This window comes from Bison bison, unplaced genomic scaffold (assembly GCF_000754665.1).
Source record: "Bison bison bison isolate TAMUID 2011002044 unplaced genomic scaffold, Bison_UMD1.0 scf7180017864072, whole genome shotgun sequence".
In the NCBI taxonomy this organism is placed as follows: Eukaryota; Metazoa; Chordata; class Mammalia; order Artiodactyla; family Bovidae; genus Bison; species Bison bison.
The window spans coordinates 2,792,443-2,809,715 of NW_011494644.1; the positions used below are offsets into that span (position 1 = coordinate 2,792,443).

Below are 17,273 nucleotides of genomic sequence, written 5' to 3' on the forward strand. Positions count from 1 at the left end.
AGTCAAAGCTATGGTTTTTCCAGTAGTCATGTATGGATGTGAGAGTTGGACTATAATGAAAGCTGAGCACAGAAGAACTGATGCTTTTGAACTGTGGTGTTGGAAAAGACTCTTGAGAGTCCCTTGGACTACAAGGAGTTCCAACCAGTCCATCCTAAAGGAAATCAGTCCTGAATATTCATTGGAAGGACTGATGCTGAAGCTGAAACCCCAATACTTTGGCCACCTGATGCGAAAAACTGACTCATTGGAAAAGACCCCGATGCTGGGAAAGATTGAAGGTGGGAGGAGAAGGGGATCACAGAGGATGAGATGGTTGTATGGCATCACCAACTAGATGAACATGAGCTTGAGCAAGCTCTGGGAGTTGGTGATGAACAGGGAAGCCTGGTGTGCTGCAGTCCATGGAGTCGCAAAGAGTCAGACACAACTGAGCAACTGAACTGAACTGAACTGACACAGAGTAAGCACTCAAAGAAGTCAACTACTATTAAAATAATTTAAAATGTTCTGTGCCAAGGAAACATAGTAGACAGGCTCTTTCATCTAATATGCTTCCTGGGGATACTATAATTGCTTACACATGGGCTTTTGGAGACTTAAGTTACATTGATCCATCCTTTCTTCCCTCTCTTTCTCTGTTTCTCCTTCCCTCCCTTCCATTAATTCATCCATCCATCCATCTTTCCATCTCATCATCTATCTGATTTTCTTTCTCTCCCTTTCTCCCTTCTTCTCTCCTTCCCACCCTCCCTTCTTTCAATCCATACGTAATTCCAATAAACATGAATGGAGGTACCAGGCCCCGTGTCAGGCACTGAATAGTTTAGTCCAAAGAGATACTCACCGGTTGGCACTCTTCTTTAATGAAATCACAGAGAGAAACCTCACAATGCAGGAAAACTAGGTCATAATTTCCAGCAAACATGAACATCTGAACTGAGAACCGGCTTTCTGCTGACACCCCATTCTCTTCCACGGAGATGGTGGAATCACGTTGATTTGGGCAGCTGGAGGGTGACAGGGACAAGGATCTAGCTTCTAGAAAAACTCAGGGGGTCTGAGGCTCTTTCTGCATTTCTAATCTGCATCCAGCGTAAAAACAGCACTGGAGAGAATTAAAGAGCCTCCTCACCCCCCACCAAGGTTTATTCCAACCTATAGCATAGATTTTTATTCCTCCAGGTTTTCTCCACAATGTGACCAATAAACACATATGGCTTAAATTTGGGGGCCTATAGTCCCCAGAATGAGACAGACTGATTTCAAATTCCAACCCAACCCACTTCCTAACTAAATGATTGTGAGCTGATTACTTAACTTTACTGAACCTCAGTTTTATTATCTGTAAAGTAGGGACAGGAATATGTACTTCCTAGGGTTGATGTGAGCATTTAATGAGATAATCCTTGTATTCTGCTTAGCACAGTGCTTGGTACACACCTAAACTCTATGCTAAATATTAACTAGTATTTTCACTACAGTGTGAATCGTGATCTATAGATATGCATTTTCCTTTGTTTTTGCCAGTTAACAATATTCAATAATATTTTGTCCCATAACACACTGTTTCCATGTTGTTTAGTCAGTGTTAACATCAGTATAAAGTCCCCTTTGAACCTACTGCCAAAATGATAAAAGATACTGAAATGAAAAATAACTGGCATTTCTTTACCTTGCCCATCTGTTTTGCATTAATCTTTTAAGGCCACAATTTCAGGAGTGATATTTCTGAGTCAAAGGGTATGGTCATGTCATACCAAATTGTTTTCCAGAAGAGGCAAGCCAATCGACAAAACGGCCAGGCAGGGATGAGCTGATCATTGTTCTCTACCCCAAACCTCATTTAGGCCGAAAGATAACCCCAGATTGTCCAGCACCTGTTCCTGATGATGAAGTACTTCACAGGGTCAGTCTTGTCTTCAGTGGGCGTGGCGTAGCAGTTCTTCAACACCAGGTTAAATCGGGACGTGTCCCCTCTCTCCAAGATGGCACCCACATAGAGCATGGATTCGACAGACAGCATGACTGCAGTTCCTTCATAAGGAGACGTGTAGTCCTGGTCTTGAAAGAGGGCCATCCTGACAGTGAACTCTCCCTCCCCATCCACAGTGATGTTCAGGGAACTGAGAACACAAAATCCACAAGAGTGAGGTTTTGAACAGTGAGAACAAAATCAAGTCCCACACCTGTGTAAGATTATGAAGCCAGAGGCACATCTTTGATTCCTAAATGAACTAGTCATTTACTTATATCAAGTATCTACCATCTTCTAGGCATGAAACTCAACAAACAGATGTCTGACTTCAGGTTTCCTACCAGTCCTCCCTGCATCAGAGAGCACGTATACCTCCTTCACTCAAAGAGCACCTCTGGCTTCTCATCTGCAGAACTGGGCTTGGAACCCGTTCTGTGGGCTCACAATTTTTAGCAGCACATCTCTTCCCTCTATCCCATAATTTTCAGTGAAACATCAATTTTAACAAGATAAATAAAATAGCTTTAATATTTATTTTTTTATGAACCTTGGGCCCCAACACATTATAGACTGAAAACTAGAAATGGAACTATAAAATTTCTAATCCTGATTCTGCCATTCTGAGAGACCAGGAAGCAAAAAGGTAATGGGGACAGGTACTCTGGATTTCGAATACCCCAGAAAGTCTCCTAAGCACATCTAGGAATGCCGAGGAATTCCTTCAGCAGGGACCATTCCAGGCACAGTTAGATAGCAGTGAACAAATGACAAGACCCCCTGCCCAAATTGAATTCTACCCAAGTTGCTATTTGGTTCTATATCTGATGAGTTTATCCAATCAAAGCTAGTCTGGCTTAAATCCCACATGTGCAAGGAAGCTTTCCTGCCCCCAGCTTTCCTCCCCAACCAAGATTAGGTCAGGGACCCTTGTTCCTGCTCCCACAGCACCCTGTGCCTCCCCTATGTTGCCTGCATCACACTTGTAAATAATTTTTGATATAATGAGTTGTTTAATGCCTTTCTACCTCAAGATAAATGAAATTGTCATGCTCTTCTGTTCCTCAGCTTATTTAATTAACACTGTTTCATGTCGTTGCATTGCTCCATAGTAATAATCTTCAATATCCACAAAATATTCTATGCCTGCTTTGTTCATGCTGAACATCCTAATATATAATCAACAAATATTTGTGGAATGAATGGAAGTTCCTGAGGGAGGCGGGTAGCATCCTGTGGACATGATAAAATGTGCTTGAAGTCAGTCAGGGTTAGAGGTCAAAGGGTAAAGATCATGCCATACCTTACGATGGGCTGCAGGGCCATTTGAAGGCTCACTTTCATGTCCAGTGGGTAGGCACACTGGAAGTTGATGCTGAGGATGGTGTCTCTGATGATGAAATCGTTGACTAAGGAGAGCGTGTTTATGTAGATGGCATGGGTCTGGTTTCTCTTTGGCATAAAAACAAGACCACATATATGTTGACATGGATGCAGGTACAAGTGTATCTGGGATTCAGGTCTGTGTGACTCCAGAGTTGATGCTGTCAGTCAAGCGGACAACCCTGTCCTCTGATCTCACGGAGGCAATGGGCCTCCTCCCCCAGTGGCACTGGCTCTTTATTGGAAGGGGAATGAAGATCCCAGATCGAAAACTAGAACAATAAACTGTTGACTCTCGGGAACAGTCAGGAACTGCCACATTTGCTCCTTTGCGAACCCCTCCCACATTATCCCTAAGTGAAAGAATCATAATCATAGCTTTCATTTACTGAGCTTAAGCATCATGCCTATTCTAAGCTGCCTCCTGGACCAACACATGTAATCTCACATGCCTTTAGAGGTCCATGGAGGCTAAGTTACTTGTCCAAGGACTCACAGTTACTGACATAGACCTCGCCTGCCCAGCTCCTGCACTCTCGCAGCAGGGGTATAAACATCTCTCACCTCCAGAATGTTTCCGCAGGCACCAGCCTGGGTGGGATTGGTCACAGATATCCAGTTCTCCTCTTCACTCTGCCTGAGGCTGCTGCAGTTCCAGTTCCCGTCCCGCAGGTAGGCATGGACCTCATCTCCGAAACCCAGACTTCCCAGCAGACACTTGTCCAGTGACACTTTGATCTCCGTGTCCCCACAGTCCAGCTGAGGCTGCAAACTGTGCACATCTGGAAAGTCGAGAGGAAGGCAGGTGGGGTGGGTAGGGGTCTGGAAGGAGTGGGCAGAGCTCACATACTGTGCCCTTTGGCAAACCACCTTGCCTACTAGGAGGCTGGGGAGGCTAGAGGGGCCCAAGGCCCACGTGGGTTTTACACTCAGGTTGCGATAGGTGAGGCTGGCCAAGATGCCCCAGTCCAAGATTTCCAAGCATGCTGTGTGCAGGCTTGGCGAAGGCTCTCATGTCTGGTCTCTCCTGGGACCCAGAGCAGATCATCCCCAAATATGCCAAATGGTGTATTGATTATTTTGAATTAAAATTACTTCAGTTGCAGCTAATGCAAGAGTCATGCTCTGACACACCTCTGTTTCCCTGAAAACAGGAAATGATTCTCCCATGTGAAAGGTGCTCTCCCTGCATGTGGAGTAGAAGGACACGCTTGCCACCACAGATAGGGACCTCAAGCTCCCTCTTGTCCCTCAATATTGAACACTCTCTCCTCCACTGGGGTGAGGAGTACACACAGAGGAAAGCAGGCTTGTGCCCAAAGCAAGAATCAAAGGCTCTCGTTAGAGTCTAGGAGGGAAGGAGATCTTCTCGCTGGAAAGCTCCTCCAACTCCCATCCAGGGCTTAGGGCTCATCTGTAGCCATGTGCCTGTGCTTGCTTACCTGCTGGGATGATAAGAACATCACCTTCAGAGCCTGCCCATTTGGACTGTTCTTATTGAATTCTCATCAAAGCCCTGCTTGGTGGGTTTTTAAAATCATTATTATTATCTCACCCGCATTTTACAGATGAGAATGTTAAGGTTCAGAGAGGGTAAGCAGCTGGCCCCAGGTCCCAGACCCCACCCGACAAATCCAAGACTGACGCAGGAGTCTGCCCCTGTTCCTCACGTGGAGACCATGCTGATACCTGAACACAGCTTCCAACACCGGCAGAGTCCTCATCCTCGGTATCTCGGTCCCTCATGAGTCAAGCCCACCCATTCCCAAGGCCATTGTCCAGTGGCTGACCTGGAAATGTGTCCGACCCCTGGCCCCATCCTTGCAAGCTCTCTGGCTTGGCACTTCTCATCTGCTGACCTTGGTTCCATCGCCACTGACTGTGGTCCACACATAGTCCTGACCCTCTGGAGCTCCCTCCCTCCTGCCCTGCCCGCTGGGTCAGCACAGTCCCAGTGCTCACCGGAGACGTTGAGGTCCTGTCTGCAGAAGCAGCCCCAGGTGCCACTGACAAGGCGACACTCCTCCTCGGGGCGGCAGGTCCTGTCACACTTGTCCTCCGCGGTGGCAGGGTCTGGGGTGAGGCGTGGAGGAAGAGGATCAGGGTGCACAGCAGGGGGGACTTGAGGCCACCAAGGCCAACCTTGTCATTCTACAGAAGATTTGCCATGTTTGACAAAGGTTGTGCCATATTTGGTGGAAGTGTCAAGCCTCGAACTTGAATTTCCCAACTCCTGATCCGGTGCAGTGAGAACCCTGGGGCTGCCATCTTGGTGCTTTTACTACAGGGCAGATGCTATTTCCAGAACTTTCCATGCCTTAACTCTTTCAGTTCACATGTAGACCTCGTGGGGGTGGGGGTGGCATTTGGATCCTGGAGCTGGGATGCTAGGTTCAAGTTGGCTCTGCTACATTCCAACTCTGTGATGTTGGGAGAATGGCTTAACCTGTCTGTGCCCACTGCAGGCGCTGAACCAAGGCTGTTCTGTTCAGTCTCCTCCTACACCCACTCTACTGCCCCTGGGTTGCCCTGCCCCACTCACCTGTGCAGTATCTCAGACTACATTGAGGGGTGCCCTCCAACCGGTACACGTAGTATGGGCCCGGGCAGGCTTTCACCAGCACCTCTGTCTTCCAGAGGCAGCAGTTGCCACTCCAGTGGGCACAGGCAGTGCGGTTGACGATGCCCTCCCCAAGGCCAGGATGGGTGCCATTCAGCCACAGGGGTGCAGACGTCTGGCATCGGAACGTGGGGACACAGTCCTCTGGCATCCTCACTCCTCCGTCCCCCACAAATCGGTACCAGCCGTGTTTGTCATTGTCACAGCCTTGGATGTCTTCTGTATTCTCTGTGCTTCGAAAGGGTTCATTCAGGAGGGTGTAATTCTGGCAGGGGTCAAAACAGAGCTGGGCCTCTGGGGTGCCAGGGGCTCCGCAATCCAAGTCCTTTTCATAGGAACCAGTGTTGGTGGAGTTTCTATAACCTGGAGAATAATGGGTTTATGGAGCAGACCCTGGGGCCTACAGGGTTTTCGTGCCCTACACACTCTGTTTTGGGAATGCTAGGGAACCCAGTGAGGGCAAGAGGCACACAAACGGTTAGTTGCACATCAGCCTTCATCACCTTGGGGTCAGAATAATAATGAGGGCTTTGTGTGGTATATTGTAGGCATTAAGAACATCAGAGTCCCCACACTCTCTGCGTAGCCCCAGAGGGTGTCACTCATACTGAGCCTGGGTGGTGATGCAGGCTCTGGAGTTGTTGCAGGGCTCCCCTGAGCCACCGCACACTGTGGTTCTGCCTGCCAGTATTTGTTTTTCTCATTGTAAATGTAGGATAGGCTCATGGGAGAAAACTCAAAGGTTATTAAAGTGAATAAAGTACAAACGACACCTGTCATAGCGCGTTCCATTCCCAGACGTAACCATAAATTTGTCGTACAGTTTTCAGACCCTTCCTGTGCATCTGTTTAAAATAGTTTTTTTTTAAATAAAAATGGGTTTAATGCTGTACAGCTTTCTTTCCACTTGCATTTATTATTTAGTATATCATAGAGATTTTTCCTTTATCAGTAGATGACGATTTCTGAGCCTCAGCACTACTGATATTTGGGCTGGATAATTATATGGGGGGACGGGCTCTGTCCTGTGCACTGTAGGATGCTTAGCAGCTTCCTTGAGTTTTCTTACTAAATGCCAAGAGTATTCCTTCCTGAAGTTTTTTCCAGACACTGTCAATTGCCCCCTGAAAAGCAAAATCACTCCCCCCACATTGGGAACCACTGCGTCTAATAGGGCCATTTCCTATTGCTGGTCTCATGGTTTTTAACAGATTCAAGGACTGTGATGTGTGAAGATATGGAGAAGTAAAGCAGGGGTGGGGTGGAGGGTAGAGGAAGTCACAGGCCAGACAGTCTGGGTTTAAATCCAGCTCTGCACCTGCTGACTGGCTGACCTTGGCAGATGGTTTAATTCCCCTGAGACTCTTCTGCAAAATACCACATGTAAGCTAATACAAATATCATCCATTCCTGTACTTCAGGTCATGGTTGCCACACAGGTGTCCATCTGTCCTTGCATTTATCTCATGTGTTTTTTCTCTTTATTTATACACTTAAATTTTTTACATTTATTGTATTTAAGTTTATCTCAAAAAAACAACAACAACAACAACAACTGAAAGAATATTGAACTCAGACTAATCATTTGCATGCTGAAATATTTACAGATAAAGTGCACGGATGCCTGTAGTTTACTCTTTAAATTTTTTAAAAACCTTTTATTTTGTATTTTATTTTGTGTGGAGTGATTAACAAGGTCATTATATATTTCATATGTTTCTTTCAGTGATTCTCTTTACAGATTCATTTCATCCTAAGGAATAGTATCTGTGATACCATAGGTATGATATATTAGTTATATGGTTTAATACCCGTGAAGAAAAGTACATATAACATAGCTACCAAAAATTCTCTCTCTCTTCTTTTATTTTGGCTGTTCCCTGAAGCATGTGGGATCTTAGTTTCCCAACCAAGGAGTGAACTCTTGCCCCTGCAGTTAAGAGTTTGCCATGCAACCTCATTTCGGGATATGCATGCCCCATTTGGGAGAATAAACCTTTAAAGGACTGTTAGAAGGTTAAATGAGGTACTAGGTGCAAAATGGCATGCACAGCACCTGGAGCCTAGTAGTTCAAGCTAGTTCTCTCCCCTAGTTCTGACATGCTGAATAGTACAAATTCCCCAATGATGAATTAAGTATATTCTACCAAGATCACATTCGTTTCTTTTCTTTTGATGTATTAAACTATTTAATGGGTGATCGTGTGCCCAGCACTGATGCACTGATTACTGGGGCTCAGTCCATCCCCACAAAGCAGGATCACATTAGAGGAACTTTTTAGGAAAGAGATTTTCAAGCCTTGCTTTTGTACATGCTTATTTTAAGGAAAGGAGTCACTGCACTTATTATTCTTGGACTGGTTATTGCACACACTATTTTGCCAAGGCAGGCCATGAGCTAAGTGCCTCCAGCCCCCTCCACAGGGACGTAGGCAGAAATTTTCACCCTTGTGCAAAGCCTGAGAATCCTTCCTACAAGCATCTAAGATGCCCAATCCATGGATCTTTGGAAGGACCACAGAGAGATCACTAAGCCTGGTCTCTTCATTTTACAGATGAGCAAACTGATCTGGAGGAAAGAGGATGCTTGCCAAAACAAGGCACAGAGCGACTGGGAGCTTCATGTCCTCATGAATCCCTAGCCCTCTGCTTGCCACCATATCCAGGCATAGGAGGTTTTAACTGGCTCCCACTGCCCTTGAGGGGGAATTTCTGATTTGGCTCTCTGAGAGATTGTGACTAGATTCCGGTTTCTCGCATCTTGTTTCCCTCGAGTTTTTATCATGCCCCTGTCTCCTCGCTGACCCTGAACCAATTTTCTGTTCTCCCCTGCTGCCTCTCCAGGTATCACGGGTCATCTGAGATGCCAGGTGAGCAGAGTACTCACCTTGCTGTTCTGTAGATGACAGGGTCAGAATGTAGGAGGCCAGGCCCAGCCACAGGACAGAAGTCATCCTTTCCAGGAGCTGAGACATGTGGGTCACTCAGCAACCTGCAGACTCTCCATGCAGTGGTCGTGGGGAGACCCAGATACGATTGGGGAGACAGAGATTGCTCCCCTGACTGCAGGGGTAAGAAGAGAACTAGGGAACTCACATCAGTTAGCACATGCCTTGTACCAAGCACTTTGCATACCTTAGCTCATTTAAGACACCAAACCACCCTCCAGGGAAGGTATATTTATCGTTCCCATTTTATAGATGAAATAGCTGAGACTCAGAGTACATTAATCCCAGAAATATTTATTGAATCCCTTCTATGTGCAAGTACTATGCTGGAAGTGAAATAGCTTGCTTAGGCCCATTTTCTCAGAAATGTTCTGATGGTTTATTTCATGAAGGCTGTATTGCTTTGAAGTCCTATCTGTGACTTACAGAAAAGAGATGTTATAACAGGAGCAGGAGATTTGTTAAGTGGGTGAGGTTGACAGCAAGAGAACCAAAGGCAAGCAAGACTACTGAAGGTCCTCAAAGGCCTCAGGGCAGGTCCTACTCGGGTCAAGGTAGAGGCTCTCGGAGAATGGATGGAAGGGAGGGTGACAGAGCTATGAATGTCTACAGACAAAAGTAGCAGCTTTCCCTTTCTCGGTTCTGTGCATCGCGTACTGTGCCGAGAGAGCCCGAAGTGTCCTCTGTGTATGCAGATATCTGTGAGAGTTAGACCATGTCAGACTGAGGCCATCATGGGCTCCTCACACAGTGCCCAGAGCACAAGAGGTGCTTAGGAGACATTTGGGGGATCTGTGAATAACGAGCAAGGAGGGAGTGGACAGGAATAAGGAACTGTGAAGAGCCTGCCAACATTCAAATAAATAACACCTCCTCTTCTGGGAAACTCTTTTCTCAAAAGGGAAAATCTTTGGATAATATTCTACAGCCTCTGAAAGACTTCAGTTGAAGACAGAAGTTTGTTTCCGGAAGAGATATCGTGGCTATGTTATGAGAGAGTGCCCAGGACTGGTAATTCGTAGAAGTGAAATCCTAAGTAGACGCCTGTCTTCCTGGGGGGGTGGAGGGGGACAGTGTCCAGAGACAAGGGAAGGGGGCACTTTTTGCCCTGGAGTAGCTGGAGTCATGGTTGAACTGGAAATACAGTGATATATGGAGTCTTCAATAAAGGCCAGGGTCTAAACTCCTTGTTGGGTTCTGAAAGGGCCAAGTATCAGAGGAGGCCCCCAGGCTCAGGAGAAAGCCTTCTGGGGCTTGAAGTAGGACTTACCTGGTGGCGAGAACACGGAATGTTCTTCCTTCTCTGGCTGTGGAAATGCACGTCTGCTGTGGACCGTCCTTTTATTGCCGTTTCCCACCAATGTGGCTCTCTGGGATTGGTGCAGAGATGAGACTGAAGTTAGCCTCCCAGGCATACACTGGGTTGGTTGGGTGCAGGTAAGATAAACAATTTACCAGAAATGGTGGTGAAGGGAAGGGCCCTTTGTTCCCACACCACCTGCCCACCACGCCCTTGCATGTAACCCTTCCAGCAGTCTCTCCTTCGCGCAAATGCTTCTCTACAAACAAGAGCAGCATGTACTGAATTCTGAACATAACTGGGCACTGCTTTGCACCCATTATTTCTCACTTTTAATCCTCACAATGAACGCATGAAGTAGCACCATATTTATTACTGGAAACCAAACACTAATCAAACGGAAGCTTAATATCCAAAGGGAAGTGGAGAGAAATCAAACAGACACTTGTTTGCACAATAGATTTCCAATTGTTTCTTGCGTTCCTAGCTAATTACCTTAGAACACTTCTGCTTCTGTCTGGAAGCCAGTCAACTTGGAGTCAGTTAGGACAAGGGACTAAATAAGGAAGGGCAGATGGATATTTCTCATTTTGGGCCCATAGAATCTACCCAACTTCAGATGCTCCATGTTGAGCAGTCTGGGAAAGGCCAATCTGGGGACATGTGAATCACAGACCAGCAAAGGATAGCCTAGACCTTTGGACAAAATAAGCATCTGAAGAGCCTGTCGATATGTGGGCTACCCCAGAGACTGTAAGGTAGAGAACTGAGAGGACCTTGAAGATCTTGGACTTTTAAATTTCAGGCTTGAACCTGGCTTTGTGGCAAAGTGGATATTACAGAATTAACAAAAGAGTCAAAGCTTCAGCAGAATAAATGGCCATTGCCTTTCTGTGTTACACTGGGACTCTTCAAGGAGCCAAGGCTACAGGGTCAGGGAGCCTGGAGGTCCTGCCTTGATAACACCTTCCAGCAAAAACTCAACATGGACAAAGAAGAGGTGGTGCAAGCCACCTTCGTAACCATACTGCATTTGCAGAAGAATCCCCTAAATGTGGAATTTATAGCAACTACAAATGCTGGATTCAGAAATCCATCTGAGCCCACAAAACAGCCCATGTGTCCGTTCCGACCCACCCTAGTCTCCCCAGTGGCCACTCTCAACCTTTTCCTTTCAAGTCTCTGCAGCCATTACTACTCACTTCTCTCTCCCACTGCCTCCTTTCTCAGCAGGCGTCTTACATTCCACCTCAAGAAAGTTTAGGCCATCACACTTGACCTCGCTCAACTTTGTGTCCCCTTCCTCTAGAAACATAAACATCTACCTCCACTTTCCACTTCCTCCCTAGCTTCTGATAAGGTGATCTTTCCTTTTTTCAAAGTCAGTTCCACCACCTGTCTCTGACTTCTCCATTCCAATCTGAGGCATATGGCTAAGACTGCCTTGCAAACGTCCGCTCTTATGCAAGTCCACTGGGCATTTTTTCTGGCTTCTTGTCAATGGATTTTTTTGCTGCTTCCTTTAGGCACTCTGCATTTCCTTGACTCCCCTGCACCAATTACTTTCTTTATTCTCCTCTATCTGGATACTTGTGCTCTGAAATTATCATGATCATTGTCATGATAATTACCTTCTTCCTCCAGTTGTCCTTGAGAGGGCTGTTAGGTCTTATCTTTCTTTGTTACTCCATGGACTCTCCCTAGGAGGTGTCAAATTATCTCATGGTTTCAAGTACCATCCACAGGCTGATGAGTTCCAAATCTGTACCTCCATACCCAACTACTTCCTTAATTTCAGATCCACCTTCCCAGGTGCCTGCTGGACTTTACTTGGACTGAGATGCTCAAGGCACCTTGAACCTTCAGTTCAGTTCAGTTCAGTCACTCAGTTGTGTCCGACTCTTTGCGACCCCATGAATTGCTGCGCACCAGGCCTCCCTGTCCATCACCAACTCTTGGAGTTTACTCAAACTCATGTCCATCGAGTCAGTGATGCCATCCAGCCATCTCATCCTCTGTCGTCCCCTTCTCCTCCTGCCCCCAATCCCTCCCAGCATCAGAGTTTTTTCCAATGAGTCAACTCTTCGCATGAGATGACCAAAGTACTGGAGTTTCAGCTTTAGCATCAGTCCTTCCAAAGAACACCCAGGACAGATCTCCTTTAGAATGGACTGGTTGGATCTCCTTGCAGTCCAGGGGACTCTCAAGAATCTTCTCCAACACCATAGTTCAAAAGCATCAATTCTTTGGCGCTCAGCTTTCTTCACAGTCCAACTCTCACATCCATACATGACCACTGGAAAAACCATAGCCTTGACTAGACGGACCTTTGTTGGCAAAGTAATGTCTCTGCTTTTGAGCAGGTCCAAATCCTAATTCATGATTTCCCCTATATCCCTCCCTCCTCATTGCATCCCTGTTTGGGGATCCCTCACTGGGCTTCCCTGGTGGCTAAGATGTTTAAAGTGTTTGCCTGCAATGCGGAGACCCAGGTTCGATCCCTGGGTTGGGAAGATCCCTGGGAGAAGGAAATGGCAACCCACTCCAGTATTCTTTCCTGGAAAATTCCATGGAGAGAGGAGCCTGGTGGGCTACACAGTTCATGGGGTCGCAAAGAGTCGGACACGACTGAGCAACTTCACTTTTACTTTCCTCATTGAATCATCTATCTTAATCATTGGCACCACTGTTCACCTGGTCACCTGAACTGGAAAACTGTTTCCTTCCTTTACCCCTCAGTCTAACATTTCCAGTAATCACTAATATCTCAAATATTCGTGAACCTGTCTTTCCTTCTTCATGCCCATTTCATCAACCTTAAGTCAGGCCACCACCATCTCTTAGAAGAGTGATTTTAACAGCTACCTAGTGGATCTCTTTTGTTCTTGTCTCCTTTCATTCTGTTATCTCCCTGCAGCCAGATGTCACAGCATCACCTCTCTGCATTATTCCCCACCACTTACATGCAAAGTATCCTGGGATCTGACCCCTGTTCACAGCTCCCACCTCATCTACAGCTTCTCCCGACATACAATATGCTTGCTTGGATCACTCTGTGCCCAGCCTCTTCCTACTGTTTACCATTCAGGCTTGCCTCTTCCAGGAAGACTTTCCTAAATTCCACAGGCTTGCTGGTGCTGCTCTTCTGTGCTCCTTCACCTCTCAGGGCTGATTGCAGTCGCACTCAATTACCCGCTAGCATATCTGTCTCCCTCTGAAGGTTGTAAGATCTTTGCAGACATCAATCTTATCTTTGCAGTTCTAATGAGCACCTAGTAAGTACTAGTTGAGTTAACAAATGGACAAAAATGACAGTATGTATGCTTAAGACCCTTTCCTGTGAGTGATGCCTCAAACTTTAGGTGTCCAAGTCTTAGTGAAAGTTGGGTAGAAAGACACAAGGCCTCAAGGCATTTGCACTTGCTGGCCCACCACCAGTAGTCTTCCTCAGATATTCATTTTCTTCTCTCAGTTTCTACATCTCAGTGAGACCTTTCTCCAGTCATCCTAGGTAAACTAACACCTTCATTGCCTTATTACTGCTGTTTCCCCCTGCCCCCTTGTCAGTTGCTTCAGTGATGTCTGACTCTTTACGATCCTATGGACTGTGGCCCACCAGGCTCCTCTGCCCACGGGGATTCTCCAAGCAAGAATACTAGAGTGGGTTGCCATACCCTCCTCCAGAGGACCTTCCCGACCCAGGGATCCAACCCACTTCTCTTTATGTCTCCTGCACTGGCACGCAGGTTGTTTACCACTAGCGCCACCTGGAAAGCCCCAGGTGGCTTATCACATAGCTATTGTTTAAACGTATCCCCCCTTTAAACATAAGGTCCTTATCAGCAAGGGCTCTGTTCTGATCACTGGCAATTTCCCTGCTGCCTATAAAAGTTTCAAGTCTTGAATTTATGCTCAAAATATTTGTTGAATATTGAGTTGAGCAACTATCTGATAGCAAACAAAAGTAAAATGTAAAGGGAAGGGGGAAAAAAGGAACAGAGGAATAAAGGGATAAATTCTGATATATATTTTTTTTCCTCCTGGCCTTTGACCCTTGTTTTAATTTTTTTATGTTCTCTTGTACCTGAGTCAAAGTATAGATTGTGCACACATCTAGCTGGCCCATCTGACCATGGACGTCTCCCATAGCTCTGACACAAAGGCAGCAGGCATGGGGATTCAGTGCATGTCTGTGTGTGATAAGAGGTTCCTTAACTCGAGATATGCTGACCTCACAGCCCACTGTTTGCTGTTACACACGTGTGGTTTTCCCTGGGATCAGAGATTCTAAAAATGGGTCAGGGCCTTGGTCTCTTCTGAAAGCCACAGCTGGGGTCCAGGGAAGCAGCTGGCATCAAGGTGGACATTTCTCATGAGCATCAACTGCCTTTGGTCCACTTGTCAAAGAAGTTCAGAGCCCCTTGAGACATCTGGGTCTCCTGGGCGGTCTCCAGCTGTGCCTCCAAGGAACCTCTTAGAGGTCTCCCTTGCAAAACATCCTCTCTCAATGGAGTTAATGGTCTGCTTTCTGTTTCTGCTGCCAAGTCCTTGTAAACAGGTCTGCATCTCCTGCATTGGGCAGGGAGAGAAGTACAAAGGATGGCGGGACATGCCATCTAAGTCCCTTATATAAGGATTGTGACACTCCAGAGCCTGGGGCTGTGTCTATCCTATTCATGACTATCTTTTCCCAGCACCTAGCATTGTGCCTGGCACGTACTGGGTGCTCAAATAGATGTTTCTGGAAAGCTGAATGAACCCTGTGAGGGTATCATAATTATCCCCATATGATAGAAGCAGCAGCCTCCTGTTATACCCTCCATTTCTGCAATGCTTGACAGACTTATAATTACTTGTTCTTTTCCCCTTCCAGACCTTAAGCTCTGGGAAGGCAGAGGTTGTTTACTGATGTATCCCCAGCACATTGCCTGAATCATAGTAGGTTACCAGCAAATATTTCTTGACTGACTGAAAGGATAGATGGATGGATAAAGTTCAGAGACAGTGTGCATTTTATTTAAGCTCATAAAACCAGAGTTGAACCCAGTCTGTGACCAGACCGTGAAGTCCATTAGGGCAGGAATAGAGTCTGCTTTTTCTCACCATCAGATCCTTAGCACCACAGACAGTGCCTACACGGAGCAGGTGCTCAATAAATACTTATTGAATGAATGAATGACTCACAGACTGAGCTTTTTTTAATTATTATTTTGCAATACCCTTTAAGGAGATAGGGGCCTCATGAACAGACATATCACAAGACCCATTTTGAGAGAAAGCAGCATTTAAAGACACAGGCTATTTTTTGGTAATAAGGATTAAAGGGGAGAAAAATAGGAGCAGAGTGACTGAAGTGTGGGCTCCTTTCTCTATGGGTGGAGTGCTAGCCTGCATGGCCTCGCCAGTCAGTAGAAAGTGAGTTGGTAGCCACAGAGTACAGGATTTCCGGCCACGGATCACGGAGACATCAGGGTCAAAGTGGCCGACAGAAGCAGAGGCAGCCAGACCTGCAGAAGCCCTGAAAAGAAAGAGATTACAGGGTTGCTGCTAGCACTGATGTGCACATTTTATGGCAAAACTAACATAAAATGCCTCCTCTAAATTGACCAATTAGGAAAGAACATGTTATCTGACCGGATCAGTTAGAAAAAGGAAGTTTTTTCTTTACCTGCCCTGAAAACCAGTTAGAAAAAGGTGCTCTCCCAGATGGGCCAATCTGAAAAAGGCAGCCTTTCTGTAGGCACTAGCTGATAGCCACTCAAAAGCGTACTCCTGTGAAGTGACCAACCTACTCAACCTCGGTGACCTTGAGGGATAGTCACAAAGGGCAAGCCTCTTGGGGGCACCTTGCCTCTCCAGGACTGAGCTCACTGATACTGGAATGAACCAGCTTATGTCAAACACTAGGTTGGTGTAACAACCCACTCAGATCTAGGTGCCAAGAGCCAAGCAGAGCAACAATTACACAGATTCACTTTTTAATCCAGATTTTCAGACAATTTAGCAGCCATAAAAGTCAAGGGCCATTAAAATGCTGCCGGTCTCTGGTCTTTATGGTCAGAGGAGCAGAAAAGCAGAAAACAGAGTTTTTTGTTTGTCTGCCATGTTCATCCTGGCTCCAAACATCCTGACAAAGGTGTTAGAGATACATCTTGAAGCTTCAGGAAATGCTCAAGGTGCAGATCACAACGCAGTGTGCGTGTCCACTGCATACAGGTGTGTGACAAGCATGCGTATGTCGGCATATGCAGATCCACACACAAGTAGCTGCAGCTGTGATGACGTTTTGTGTGTGAGTATGAATATGTGCATGTGACCTCGTGGGTGTGTGTGAAAAAGTCTAGGTGATGTTCGCTCTTGTGCGAACTGCATCTCTGTGCACTGTCGTGGGACAGCACAGGTATGTGTGCGCGTGTGCAGCCCCAGGTCCAGCACTTTCCACACACGCAGTCACCTCTTCAGAGCTCAGGCCAAGCAGACCGGGCACTCCAGCACGCCCTAGGCCAACAGATAAAAGCCCCAGATGAAGGTTTTGGTCAAGTCCCTGTGCAAAGAGGATCTGAACTTACCCAAGCTACTGGGAGCAGCCCTTGACATTGCAGCCTGGCCCCCTGTGGGAGGAAACAGAAGGATCAGTGCACGGGAAGCCTGGAAGAAGCCCCTTCCGTCTGCTCTTGCTTGCAGCCAGAGTGTGGTCTCTTAAAAACCCCAATCTGGTCATCTCACTCCCCTGCTTTGGATCCCTCGGGGGCTGCTGTCTACTTTCAAGAGAAAGGGCCCAAAACCTTAGCAAGAACTACATGTTATTTATATTTCAATTAGAAGAAGGAGAAAGGGAAGGGGAAGGAGAAGAAGAAAAAAGAGAAGTACTATCATTGGAAGGACTGATGTTGAAGCTGAAACTCCAATACTTTGGCCACCTGATGTGAAGAGCTGACTCATTTTAAAAGATACTGATGCTGGGAAAGATTGAGGGCAGGAGGAGAAGGGGATGACACAGAGGATGAGATGGTTGGATGGCATCACCGACTCAATGGACATGAGCTG

At 46.4% G+C, this 17,273-nt stretch overlaps 2 protein-coding genes across 3 annotated transcripts in view; both read right to left on the reverse strand.

Moving 5' to 3' along the window:
* GP2 (glycoprotein 2 (zymogen granule membrane)) overlaps positions 1 to 13,835 on the reverse strand; it is a 20,327-nt gene extending 6,492 nt beyond the window's left edge. The window contains exons 1-9 of the mRNA XM_010837132.1: positions 13,190 to 13,835; positions 10,197 to 10,296; positions 8,866 to 9,041; positions 5,901 to 6,341; positions 5,321 to 5,431; positions 3,923 to 4,140; positions 3,279 to 3,427; positions 1,881 to 2,126; positions 848 to 1,010 (exon numbers count right to left, since the gene is read on the reverse strand). Coding sequence (XP_010835434.1) covers positions 848 to 1,010; positions 1,881 to 2,126; positions 3,279 to 3,427; positions 3,923 to 4,140; positions 5,321 to 5,431; positions 5,901 to 6,341; positions 8,866 to 8,953 — 1,416 coding nt within the window. The 5' untranslated portion in view covers positions 8,954 to 9,041; positions 10,197 to 10,296; positions 13,190 to 13,835. The remainder of the gene's footprint in view (positions 1 to 847; positions 1,011 to 1,880; positions 2,127 to 3,278; positions 3,428 to 3,922; positions 4,141 to 5,320; positions 5,432 to 5,900; positions 6,342 to 8,865; positions 9,042 to 10,196; positions 10,297 to 13,189) is intronic.
* A 1,385-nt stretch (positions 13,836 to 15,220) lies between these two features.
* The window catches only part of UMOD (uromodulin), a 19,066-nt gene continuing 17,013 nt past the window's right edge, over positions 15,221 to 17,273 (reverse strand). Inside the window, exons 10-11 of one of the 2 annotated variants that reach the window (XM_010837133.1) lie at positions 16,796 to 16,837; positions 15,221 to 15,744 (exon numbers count right to left, since the gene is read on the reverse strand). In XM_010837133.1, coding sequence (XP_010835435.1) covers positions 15,683 to 15,744; positions 16,796 to 16,837 — 104 coding nt within the window. In that variant the 3' untranslated portion in view covers positions 15,221 to 15,682. Of the gene's footprint in view, positions 15,745 to 16,794; positions 16,838 to 17,273 lie in introns of those variants that run through there. The other variant, XM_010837134.1, reaches the window with a different exon arrangement.